Source organism: Mastigoproctus giganteus, chromosome 8 (genome assembly GCF_048544385.1).
Source record: "Mastigoproctus giganteus isolate SK-2022 chromosome 8, ASM4854438v1, whole genome shotgun sequence".
In the NCBI taxonomy this organism is placed as follows: domain Eukaryota; kingdom Metazoa; phylum Arthropoda; class Arachnida; order Uropygi; family Thelyphonidae; genus Mastigoproctus; species Mastigoproctus giganteus.
Genome location: NC_143582.1, coordinates 75,146,950 through 75,161,098, shown reverse-complemented (window position 1 = coordinate 75,161,098; position 14,149 = coordinate 75,146,950). Strand labels below are relative to the sequence as shown.

The 14,149-nt window shown below is 38.9% G+C and overlaps 1 protein-coding gene across 1 annotated transcript in view; it reads left to right on the top strand.

The window, feature by feature from the left end:
• Positions 1-14,149, top strand: part of LOC150081645 (uncharacterized) — a 981,095-nt gene that overhangs the window by 750,019 nt on the left and 216,927 nt on the right. The window contains exon 43 of the mRNA XM_090380575.1: positions 9,675-9,919. Within this exon, the coding sequence (XP_090236701.1) occupies positions 9,675-9,919 (245 nt within the window). The remainder of the gene's footprint in view (positions 1-9,674; positions 9,920-14,149) is intronic.

Below are 14,149 nucleotides of genomic sequence, written 5' to 3'. Positions count from 1 at the left end.
GGGGTGTGCTTATGAAGAAAGGCTTAAGTTCTGCAAGTTGCAGCATCTGGAGACTAGGCACCTGCAAGGTGATCTGGTTGAGGTGTATAAGGCCTTGAATGGATTGAGCAGGCTCAATGCTTACTTCCACTTGCTCAGATTAAGAACCTGAGGGGGCAAAAATTCAAATTGAGGAAAGACAGTTGTAAAATAGACGTGTGGAAGTTTGCCTTTAGCCAGCAGTTAGTTAATTGTTGGAACAGACTTCCATCTGTTGTTGTTGTTGTGGAATTTGATAGCTTAAATAAATTTAAGGCTGAACTAGACAAACATTTGGAGTGACCAGATGGGTGAAATGGGAAGGGGTTTTTTTTTTTTTTTTTTTTTTTTTTTTGGCTGATGCTGTATAAGCTTGCATTCTTCCATCATATTCCTCAACTAATGCTAATGCTAATTTCGAGCAGATGGGACGGTGGTTATCTAGCAGAAACCACATGAAGCTATGCACCTATCAAGTGTAACCAAAAGTATATGTCACTGTGTGGGTTTGGTGGTTTAAACACCCTTTATTATAGTGTTTTGATTTTCAACAAAAAAAGTGTTTAGAATTGTTAGGACTAATATACAAAGAAAGAGACATACTTCCTAAAATAATTTGTAGAAGACGGCAAAATTGCACCCAAAGAAATGGATACATTCCCTAATGAAATAAATGAAGAAACCAAAGCCAGGTGCTGTATTTCTTTTTATTAATATCACAGAAAAAAATATACATAACCCATGCGGTTTTTAGTGAGTGGTAAAAAAAACATAAAAGCACTGTAGCACATGTAGTTGAGTTGATTGTGTTCTAATTCATATGACCACAAATATGTTAGTGATGAACATTCTTGTAAAATGTCATGTCAGAATATAGATAGAGCATATATTTTTTCTTAGTTTTGTTTTGAATATTATTTTATATACATATAATTGAATTATATAAATATTTTCTATCACATGCTTTTGTCTTAGCTAAATTATATACACTTACACATTCTTACTCTTGGTTGACCATGTAATCATCCTAAAATGGCCACTAAATGAAAATTTAAAACTCTGCATATAATCATATGCAGAGTTTTTGCCTAAAATTAGTAGTTCTGTCAGTGAGCACTTTAAGCACATTTTACTGTACTTTAAAGTAGTACACTTTATAATTCTCTTCTTTAGTCTGACACTGTAATGAATAATGAGATCCTGAAAAAGGCCTCTAAAGTTGGGAGAGTACATATCCAGAATTTAAAACAAATACACCAACCGTTTAACTCATCATCATCATCATCAGCCATTTTCAATCCACTGCAGGATGAAGGCCTCTCCAGCAACTTTCCAGTTCCTTCTGTTTTGAGCACTGGCCATCCATTTACTACTCAAAAACTCATGAATTTCATCTATCCATCTCCGCCTTTGTCTTCCAGGTTTTCTCCTAGCTCCTCTTGGGTACCATTCTGTTATTTTCTGAGTCCATCTGTCATCATGTCTTCGAGCTATGTGTCCTGCCCAAGACCATTTTAGTTCTTTAGTTTTGATAAGAATGTCCTTTACTTGAGTTTGCTGCCTAATCCATGTGTTTCTCTTCTTATCTAACAGTCTGATTCCCATTTACCGTTTAACTATAATGGTTTAATACTGAAAATTATAAAATGTACCAAACAATACTACACTGTAAAATAATATGTGCAAAAGACTGATTTACAAAATAAAATATATATGATAAAAATTTTAATATACAATAAACTATAAATAAAATATTTAAAATACAATAAAATATAATAAAATTAAAAGCGATAAAACATTGACTGAAGCTTTCGGAGGCTTACGCCTCCTTTCTCAACAACAATGATGTTTGAACAACACATCCTTAAGTAACAGGCTCACAGCACACGTGGTTGACCAGCGCATGCTCAATATTTCTTCCATATAATCCAGAACCAGAAGCGGCTCGGGAGCGGGGAAATATAAAACGCTCGTCTTTTGCCAGGACCACGGCTTCCAGTAGGGGGTGAAATCGAACACCCCTTTTCCTATTCATACTATTGTTCTCAGACGAGCCTATCCACAAACTCTCCAGCCACTTACGGTCCCACAACCTATGCGCCCGGTCAAGGATGACAGCATTCACAGGGGGAGACCTGATGATGTTTCTCCCAATAATGCTCAGCAATGGCGGACTTATTGAACTCTGCGGTCTGTATAGCTCCCATGTGCTCCCCCAGACAGTCTTTTAGTCGCCGTCCTGTCTTCCCCACATAACATTCCCCACAATCCGGGCATTTGATCTCATATACGACCCCACTACTGGAATCCCCAGGAATGGGGTCTTTGACCTGGGACAACACTGTGTGCAACCTCCGGCCCGGAAGTTGCACACAATGTGCCTGAAAGTCACGTAGCATTCTTGAAATTCAATCTGACAAGCCCGGATAGTAAGGAATATAAACTGTGGCAACTGGAACGGACGATATTCCATGATTAGGCTCCCGCCTCTATTATATTTATCAATGACCCTCTGGGGGTAACCGCATTTCATAAGATCTGCCCTAACTTGCCCAATTTGGGGCTGAGGACGGGAGTTGCCGGTGCAATTTGGCAGTTAAATATGTACTTTTAACTATACATATAACCACTTAGGTTACGTAACATAAATAATTAGTAAAAATAAATAATTAATACATAACTTGATACGGAAGTTATATAAAGGGATTTCGTAGATAACACTCGTTACTGAAACAAATATTCGTAGATAACACTCGTTACTGAAACATAAATATAGCGTTATAACTGTGTTGGGATACAAGTTTAGGATTTAATTTTATACTGAAATTGAAATTTTATTGAAAGTAAATCGAAATCATGACTCAAACCAGAGCAGCAAAGCAAAAGGCTCAAGCTAATGGGAATGCTGTGGCTCAGAGAAGAACTGAGGGGGGCAGTTGCCCTCTGAATCACAGCCTTTTAAGATGCACTATTTGCTTGATGTTTGCGGAGCAGTGAGGTATGGGACATGATACTGCCATGGGGGATGTCTTTGTATGTGCGCGATGCAAGGAGTGTAAGGAAATCAGGCGACAACTCAGCGTTGTTATGGGCCTATATGAGAGCTTGAAGGACAGGGTGGATGCCCTCGAAGGATTACAAGTGAGGGGCCCATCAAGCTCTCAGCTGCCCACACCAATGCCAGAGCTTGCACTTGGTCATCGCGCAACTTAACGGCAACCCCCAAGGCAGAATGCACTGGTCCCAAAGGAACTAGTAGTTGTTGGTGACTCTATTGTCAGGGAAATGGGAAACATGTTTTGTAAAAAAGATGGGTGGAACAGGACCAGGGTATGTCTGCCAGGGGCAAAGGTTGATGACGTTCTAGAGCGGATATCATCTTTTAAGGGCACAAAAGGTGATACAATTTTACCCGTTGGCACTAATGATATTAAGAGTAGGAGACCGGCGGAATTACATAACAAATACAGGTCACTGATGAAAAAAAGCCGTGAATTAGGGCTGAATTTGAAAGTGTCTGCAATTCTGCCCAGACACGATAGGAGGGAGTATATGATGAGAGCCCTGTCGATCAATTCAGCCCTGGAAAGATTGTGCAGGGCTCAAGGGGTAGAATTTTTTTCAGCCTGGACTGTACTTGTTAACAGGAGAGACTGCTTCTACAAGGAAGGGATACACTTAAATAGAAAGGGTGCAAGAATGTTTGCTGATGCTATCGAGGCAGTGTTAGGTGGCTCGGAAAACTGCTAGATTGGGGGGATACAAGGACTAATAGATTAACAGTAGCCACTGGCAGAGGAGAAAGTGATTCTTGCACTGCTTCTATTGGAATGAGCAGCAGCCTGGAAAATAAGATGCAGGATATTTCAGAGACTGCTGGGAATCATGGGGGGTACAAGTAAACACATGGGTTGTGTTAGGGTGGCTAAGAGGAAGAGCAGGTGCATGTATACTTGCGTCTACACCAATGCTAGGAGTTTAGTAAATAAATTTGATGAATTTGAGGTATTGCTCAAAACATCAAAGGCAGATATTGTTGGGATTTCAGAGACGTGGTGTCACACAGATATAAGGAATGCAGAACTGGAATTTGGGGACTACAATGTCTACAGAAAGGATAGACAGGATAGGAAGGGAGGAGGGGTTATGCTATTAGTTAAGAAATACATAAAATCCAAGGAAGTGAAGCCAGTCGACATCGCTGGACAGTGCAGTATCGAGTCAGTTTGGTGTGACATAAGCATTGGGAGATCAAAATTGAAAGTAGGAGTGTGCTATAGGCCTAATGACTCTGATGAGTATAATAAGAAACTGTACAGAGAAATAGAGTGGGCCAGTAAATCAAAGAGTCTTATAATGGGAGATTTTAATTTCCCAGATATTGACTGGAATTTGGGGGCTGGTCACTCACTCACACACTAGCAAGGCTTTTGTGGATTTATTGGATGATTGTTTTCTACATCAGCATGTTCGAGAGGCAACTAGAGGGAGTAATACTCTTGATTTGATTATCAGTAGTGATTCTTCATGCATTAAGAATCTGCAGATAAATGAACCACTAGGTGGCAGTGATCACAGTGTTCTGAAGTGGGAGTTACTCAAAGAGGTAACTACCATTAGGGGTAAAGGGAAGGGGTATTGCTTTCGTAAAGGCGACTACGATGGACTGAGACAGTATTTAAATTCTATACAGTGGGACCAACTGATGATGTTACCAACAGCAAATGCAAAATGGGAAGCATTCAAAGAACTTATCTTGGAAGCTACTAGGCTTTACATACCAACTAAGAAATATTGTTCAAGGTTTAGGCCTAAGTGGATGTCAGATGAACTAATGAGACATATGGCAAAGAAGAAAAATGCATAGGATACATAGAAATTAACATGTGACACAGAAGCCTATGATAGATACAAGTTGATCTGTAACCAAGTTACAAAGGAGGTTAGGCAGGCGAAGGCAGATTACGAGAGATCCTACAAGGGATGTGAAGAAAAACAGCAAAGATTTCTTTACTTATGTAAACTCTAGAAGGAAGGGGATGAATCAGATTGGTCCTTTTGATATCGATGGGTCAACTTGATGACCCTGCTCAGGTAGCTAACAAACTAAATGAATATTTTGCATCGACATTCACACATGAGTAGTTATTCAGCGAGGGGAATGCCAGAGGTATATTCAACTCTGGCAGTAAGCTAGAGAATCTTGTAATAACTGAGAGTAAAGTGGAGGAGAAATTGTTGAAGATAAACACAAGAAAGGCACCTGGGGAGGGATGGGATCTATCCAATTATATTAAAGGAGGCAGCAAAGGAAGTAAGCAAACCCTTAGCCATAATTATGAGAGCTTCCTTGGACTCAGGGGAGGTACCCATGGACTGGAGATGTGCAAATCTGACCCCAATTCACAAGGGAGGATCAAAGGCTGACACAAGTAATTATAGACCTGTGAGTTTTAACTTCTGTTCCCGGAAAATTAATAGAGGCACTGGTTAAAGAAGCACTGGAGGATCATCTAGACAAGACTTCAGTTATAGCTCGGACACAGCATGGTTTTGTTAAGGGGAAGTCTTGCCTGACCAATTTGATTGGATACTATGCTGCAGTCACAAAAGAACTGGATACAGGGAATAACTTTGATATTATATACTTGGATCTTAGAAAGGCTTTTGATACTGTTGCACATGAAAGACTGCTGCACAAATTGGAGCAGTGTGGCATTGGAGGCAAATTGCTGCTATGGATAAAGGGGTGGTTGAGGGGGAGAAGACAGAGAGTGGTAATCAACGGACACTGCTCATTGTGGACTAATGTTATTAGTGCAGTCCCTCAGGGTTCAGTATTGGGTCCTTTATTGTTCTCTGTATTTATAAATGATATTGATGATGGTATATCAAGCTTAATGTCCAAGTTTGCAGACGAAACGATGGTTGGCAGGGTTGTCAAGGACACTACTGCACTATGCTGCTGCAACAGGATCTGGAAAGGTTGAGCAGATGGGCGGAGAGGTGGCAAATGAAGTTTAACATTGACAAATGTAAAGTACTACATATGGGAAACAGCAACCCCAGAGCAACGTATCAACTCTGTGGTACTACACTGACAGTGGTAGAGAATGAAAGGGACCTGGGGGTGGTTGTGCAGGCAGATATGAAGTTCTCTGAGCAGTGCAGACGGGCTGCAAGAGTAGTTCATGGTGTATTGTCAATGATATATACGAATTTTTCTAGCAGGGATAAGGAGGTGATTATTCCCTTGTATAAGGCAATGGTCAGGCCACACCTAGAGTACTGTATACAGGCCTGGAGGCCTCATTTCAAGAAGGATGTAGAGCTGCTGGAACGAGTACAGAGAAGGGCAACAAGATTAGTGAATGGAACAAAGGGGTGCTCTTACGAAGAAAGGCTTAAGTTTTGTGAATTACAGTGTCTAGAGACTAGGCACCAGCGAGGTGATCTGATAGAGGTGTACAAAGCCTTAAATGGTTTGAGCATGCTCAATGCTGATGGGATTCTTCCTCTTGCTCAGAATAATCACCTGAGAGGGCATAAATTCAAATTGAGGAAAGACAGATGTAGGAAAGATATGCGGAAATTTGCCTTTAGCCAGCGGGTGGTTGGTAGGTGGAACAGACTTCCATCCCTTGTCGTGGAAGTTGATAGCCTAAATAAGTTTAAGGCTCAGTTGGACAGGTATTTCGAACAAATTCACCAAATTTTGGTGAAGTGGAAGTGGTTATTTTTTATTTATTTATTTTACTTTATTTTTTTTTTGGCTGATGCTGCATAAGCTTGCATCAAATGCCTCTACTAATGCTAAATGCTAATTTCTCTCTCTCTCTCTCTCTCTCTCCTCAGAGGTACTACAATGTGTCCTATCCCTACCCAAAAGTGCCCTGGCCACACTGTTTTTATGCTGCGCAGTCTGTGCTGACCTATAATGGGTATACTGGCTCCTACACATGGGCTTCCTAAACACTGTAGTACTAAGCCTGGAGCCTTCTCTACTCACCATTACATCCAGGAATGGGAGGGAACCATTGACTTCTACCTCTGAGGTGAACTGTATAAAAGGAGAGAAATCATTGAGAAAACTAACTACATTCTCTTCTCTCCCCTTTTTGCACCAAAGTGAACGTGTCATCCATGTATCTCTTCCACTTGCGCATAGGGAACTCCAAACTTGTAAAAACCCTATTCTCTAACTCTTCCATTGCCAGGTTTGCGACAATAGCGCTAATAGGAGAACCCATAGCTGTGCCGTGAACCTGTTTGTACATCACTCCTTTATATAGCAAATTCGTACTCGAAAGACATAATTTTATGCCACAGCATATATCCTCTACACTTAGGTGCGATCTAGTACTTAGGGTATCATCACTTTGTAGAGCCACCTTTACACATTCCACCCCATGAGCTATGGGTATACAAGTAAATAATGACACCACATCTAGCGACACCATTATTTCATTCTCCCCTACATTTTGACTTTTAACAAAATTCACAAAATCCACACTGTCTTTAACAACAAACATGGACCGTCCCACTATAGGAGAAATCAGCTGCGCCAGGAATTTTGACAAAGCATAGGTAGGGCTCACAATATAAGCCTTATAAGAGCCTAATCATGGAACACCGTCCGTTCCAGTTGCCACAGTTTATATTCCCTACTTTCCGGGCTTGTCAGATCGAATTTCAAGAATGCTACGTGACTTTCAGGCACGCTGTGTGCAACTTCCGGGCCGGAGGTTGCACACAGTGTTGTCCCAGGTCAAAGACCCCATTCCTGGGAATTCCAGTAGTGGGGTCGTATATGAGATCAAATGCCCGGATTGTGGGGAATGTTATGTGGGGAAGACAGGACGGCGACTAAAAGACTGTCTGGGGGAGCACATGCGAGCTATACAGACCGCAGAGTTCAATAAGTCCGCCATTGCTGAGCATTATTGGGAGAAACATCATCAGGTCTCCCCCTGTGAATGCTGTCATCCTTGACCAGGCGCATAGGTTGTGGGACCGTAAGTGGCTGGAGAGTTTGTGGATAGGCTCGTCTGAGAACAATAGTATGAATAGGGACAGGGGTGTTCGATTTCACCCCCTACTGGAAGCCATGGTCCTGGCAAAAGACGAGCATTTTATATTTCCACGCTCCCGAGCCGCTTCTGGTTCTGGATTATATGGAAGAAATATTGAGCATGCGCCAGGTCAACCACGTGTGCTGTGAGCCTGTTACTTAAGGATGTGTTGTTCAAACATCATTGTTGTTGAGAAAGGAGGCGGAAGCCTCCGAAAGCTTCAGTCAATGTTTTATCGCTTTTAATTTTATTGTATTTTATTGTATTTTAAATATTTTATTTATAGTTTATTGTACATTAAAATTTTTATCATATATATTTTATTTTGTAAATCAGTCTTTTGCACATATTATTTTACAGTGTACTATCGTTTGGTACATTTTATAATTTTCAGTATTAAACCATTATAGTTAAACGGTTGGTGTATTTGTTTTAAATTCTGGATATGAATAATGAGAATAAATATTGACTTTAGGACCTACAGTATTATTACTCAAAAAAAATATTTTCTGACTTAGCTCACATCCAATGTATACAGTAATATACAGTGAGAGAAATGGAAGCTGAATCGAAATTGAAAAATAATATGAGCAGGCATGCAGTGCAATCTTTTTTTTTTTTTTTTTTTTACTAATATAAATTTTTTACAGCCATACTTTTCCATTTAAAAATAATCAGTGATTGCAGATTGAAATTTAGGATGATACTAGAGACATTAAAATATGGTTGAAATTTATATTGATGTAACTCTAGTAGGGTTTCACCAGCATACCTGCAGAAGGATTAATTCAAATGCCTTGTCCACTAAGTTTCTTCATAAAAGCATCAGCTCGCCCTATCATTTCAGTGATACTTATATTTTCCTCTTAAAGTTTGATATGAGGAAGAGCATGATGAGTAGTTTATTCTGAAATTTATGTTATTTACTGTGTGATATCAAGATACCACTGGAATTTAAAATAAATTGGACACAGCAAAATATCCCATTGATGTGTATGATACCATCCATAGCTGAGTGGTGAGTGCTGGTTGCAAGATTCATATTGTTGTGTTTGATTCCATGACACTATTGAAACGTGTCCACTGCTAGCAAGCATAGCTGTATTCTCAAACTCACTACTGTTGTCATATATTGTCATCCAAAAGCATAAAGAAAAAATGTATTTATTTAAAACAAACTATTGTACAAAAACAAAAAAGTAATAAATGTGCAACATATTAAATATAAATCTTTACAAAACAGTATCTGAAAAAAAATTTACATTTATATTTTATTTTTTATGGCCTCTGAAGGTGTGTATAGGATATTGAAATTCTTCATGTGCAGTTTAAGGTCATAAACAATGGGTTGCTCACATGATAGCATTATTTGAAAACTCCTTTAGCATTATTTGAAATAATTCTCAACAAACCATGGTTGTCCGGATTAGTATTAGAATAAATATACACAAGGCAATAATCATAATGTATGTGCTAATTTCTGAAAGTATGTTTTTGTTAATCTCTGGCTTTTATTTCTTTTTTTAATTCCTTTCTTTTTTGAGCTTCACTTATTTTCACTTGTTAACATTCATATTTATATAGAGTCGATGGAACTGTTGAGAGGGAAGGTCCAGGTGCTTGTGGAGAGCGTGTGTGTCCTATGGGATATATAGGAGATGATTGTTCAGTACTAAAACATGACAAGACTGCACCCCAAGTGCTGAACTGTCCTTCAGACTTATGGATTACAACTCCAAATGTTAGTGTTAATGTTGATTGGAAAGAGCCACTGTTCAAAGATTCTCTTCCACTCCTTACTGTTGTTGAACATAAGGGACTGAAACCTGGTATGTTACATAATTTTATTTAAAATGGTGTTTCTTTATAATGGATTTTTATCATGTAGCACATCATAGCAGTTTTGGTTAATTATTTTACTGATTGGTTCTTATTAGTATTAGTAAAGCCAAACTAATGCAAGGAAAAAAAAAAAAAAAAAAAACCTACTACTTGATTGCATCTAGAGATAACCTGATCCCATTTATCCAATCCTTTCTTAAATTTGTACCTACTCTATAAAGCTGCAAGAAAGTATGGAAAATTTTTCTGACAATTAATAACTCTTATGATAGAAATTTTTTCTTATATCAAGTATACAGTTATGCTTACTTAATTAAGTATGTTTGTGACATCCACAAAATACAAAGATATCGCTATTATTATTTAGTTTATTCAAACCTTTCAAAAGCTTCATCGGGTCCTCTCAAGACTTAGACACCCACAAAACTTAAGTCTCTTTTTATTCCTAAGTCTTTTGCATTATAAACTATATTAAGTTTGAAGCCCAAAATGAAGGCAATCAAGAATTATTATTACATGGTACAGCACTGATTTTCATTGTAGTTTTTTTTTTTTTTCTTTGGTAGTTATTGGCGCATCGACTTCTGTGGCCATAATACACCTCCCAAGGTTTTTGCAGTACTTTGATCCAAGCCTGAGGTGGGATTCGACCCCGCGACCTTTGGGTTGCCAGGCAGGTGCTTTACCCACCCGGCTAGCCCGGTCGGCTTCATTGTAGTGTGAAGATGGATGATTTTATATTGTGTTTCATATCTGTAAGAATGGTAATAGGTAATATGTTGAGTAGCACACCAAGGGGAAGGTGGACCACTGGTGACAAGCAAATGTTAAAGGAAAGAGGGCTTTCTCTGGCTAGGTCTAAAGATCTGACAAGGAAGTCGACTGCATGTAGGAAAATAATGAATATATTTTTATACACAAATGAAAATGTTCCTGAAAATGCTTTGCCGCCCATATTTTTTTTGAAATGTAAATTTGTGATTTCTTTGGGAAAAAAAAAAAGTGTAAATATCACATCTCACAAAGATTCACTGTGGATTCCTAAAAATTATTACTATCTAAATTTTTAGCAATTTGTTGAAGATTGTTAATCATGCAACTGTTGATTAATATAATGCGAAATATAAAACTCAGTCTAGGGTCAGAAGTTGTTGTGCTGTGCTAGATAGCTTAAAAACACATCACATCTGACCTGTATCTTATGGCTTTCTTATGCCCACATTAATTTTGATCCAGTATGCTGCACAAACAGTTAACTGTTAATGTCACACATAATGTCAGAATGTTAGAGAGCTGAATAAAAACTGGGTTTTCTACATTTATTGTGATTCGTGTGTTAAGTCATTAAGAGGGTAATGGTTTTATATCTCGATATCTGAATAATGAGTTCCCATTTACAATGCCATTAGCCATTCAGATAGTATGGAGAGAGCAGAAGGACTCTGTAAATGGGTTTTGTTTCTGTTGAAAAATTCCATAAAATTCCCAAACTTTCTCTCTGCTGTTTAACCAGTGTTTGTGATGAAAGCCTACCAATATCTTGGAGAACTAAAAGCTGGAACCTTGTAAAAAACGATCGAGAATGAGGCTCATATTCCTGTTATTATAAATCTGTTACAGTGCTTTGTGTGGAATGCATATAATCATTATTGAATAGCAGTCATTCACACAGACTTTATTAAAATTTAAAAAATTTAAAAAAAAACCTCCTTCAAAGTAGAAGAGTGTTAATATAAATCTTCATGGGTTATGTGCCATTTTAAATTTGTGGTTAGGTTATAGTTTTTCCTATTTCAGATATTTTTCTAATTGAACAAGTAATTTAAAAGATATTATTTGATAATACATATTGCAATAGAGAATTTGTGGAAGGATTTTCCTGGTATTGCTCAGATAAATAGTTTTATAATTACAGGCTTCAGTCCAGAAATGGCAAAAAAATCCTTTATTAACCAAGTAAATTGTTATAAATAGTATTTAGAGAGTAATAATCTACACTGCTCAGAAAACTTCATATCTAACTGCACAATTACCCCAGGTCTTTTTCATTCTCCACTACCCTGTTTAGTACTGCACAGTTGGTATGTTACTCTAGGGTTACTTCTACCCATATGCAATATTTGCATTTGTCAATGTTAAAATTCAGTCGCCACCTCTCAGCACATCTGCCAACTTTTCTAGATCTTGTTACGGTACCGTACTGTCATTACTGTCAATAACAACACCTCACAACCTTTGTATCATTTGCTGCCAAACTTGAGTATTAAGCCTGATATACTTTCATCAGTATCATTGATAAATATGGAAAACAACAATGGGCCCAACAAGGAACCCTGAGGTACTCCACTAATAACATTAGTCCATGAAGAACAGTGTCCATTGATTACCACTCTCTGTCTTCAACCATTCATCCCTTTATCCATAGCAGCAACCTGCCCTTAATGCCATACTGCTCCAATTTGTACAGCACTGTTCCATATGCAAGAGTATGAAAATCTTTCCTAAAATCTAAGTATATGATATCAAAATTATTTTTTTGCATCCAGTTCTTTTACAGCCACATTATAGTATCCAATCAAACTGGTCAGACAAGGCTTCCTCTTAACAAACCCATGCTGTGTCTGAACTATAACTGTAGTCTATCTAGATGATCCAGCAGTGCTTCTTTAACCAGTGACTCCATTATTTTCCCCGGAACAGAAGTTAAACTCACAGGTCTGTAATTACTCATGTCAAACGCTGATGGAACTGATATTCGGGTGACACTCAAGTCAAGTGGACCCAATTTCGGGGAAGTCCGGACGGTCTATGACAGCCAAATCCTCTGCTTGCACCTTCACGATGGTGGGACTGTTAGTAATCCTGGGTATAACCTTCATGCACAAGTACATGGTGGGTGACCACCCAGGTGTGAACCAATGTAAGCAGGGGTCGAGGAGTGGCGCCCACACCACATGGAGGAACGCCACCCCTCTATGTTACCAGGCAGTACTAGGTGGAAGATGACTCTCATCAACCGGTGAAATACCACCACTTTGCTTATTGAAGGCTTGAAGTGGTGGAACCCATGTTTAGTCTCTAGAGCTAAGTTCCGGTCAACCCTTCCCTATCTCTTCCATCATGCAGTATGATTGATGACTTTTGAGGTTATGATGAATGACATGGCGAGATCCAATATTCCTTACATTTCGAGGGTACAGCTCTAAAACGGTGTTCGCAGGCCGGCCGCTAGATAGTACACCGGACAGAACCTATTGGTAACTCTCTAGGAGGCTTCCGGATCAGCTAGTGTATAATCTTGCTACCTCTACTCTGCCAGATAGTGACTGGAGGGAGTCCGAGTAGTGTATATGCAGGGAGCATTGTCGAGGCCACGTTATGTCAAGGATCTGGGTATATTCTTACCACATGTACGCCATATCCAAAAATTTCATTACTTCATACAGCATGTCCCACCCACTTTTTCTTACTATTGAATACACCATGAATTGTCAAACTGATAGAGCAAGCTTATCTGCGAAAAGATCTAAACCTCCCAAGAACTTCCTAATTCATTTCACAAATATACGTGGTCTCAATTCCCATCTGAACGATGTCCATTTCCACTTGCAGTCTTCCAAACCCCAAGTACTTTTTCTGACTGAATCTCAATTATCAGTTGGTTCAACTACTGCTCATCTCAGATGTCCAAATTATTTGCTGTATGATTCCTTTCGCCTCAAATGTGGTACTTCTGCATATGTCCGTTCTGATATTCCCTGTCAGAGACTTGGCAATTTGGGATCTCCTCTCTTTGATCTTCTCTGGCTTAAAATCTCTCTGCCTCATTGTGTAAAATTCAACTGTTGTCTCTACCAACTCCACTAATCACTTGGAGCTTTTTGACTTCCTCTCTTTGCAACTTGACTTTCTCCAGTCCAACTTTCCTAACAGTGAGGTAATTTTCCTTGGTGATTTTAACGTTCACAACTCCAGCTGGCTTCCGTTTTCTAGTCACACCGAACGAGCAGGTCGAGATGCTGAGGCTTTTGCAATTACTAATGACCTAGCACAGATTGTTCATTTACCTACAAGAATACCAGACAATCCTAATCATACAGCCAATACGCTCGATCTTTTTCTCACAAACAACCCTTTTAAGTACAAGGTTGAAGTGAGAGGTCTTTTAGGCACTTCAGATCACAACTTGGTGATTGTCTCTTCTCCAATGGAATCTT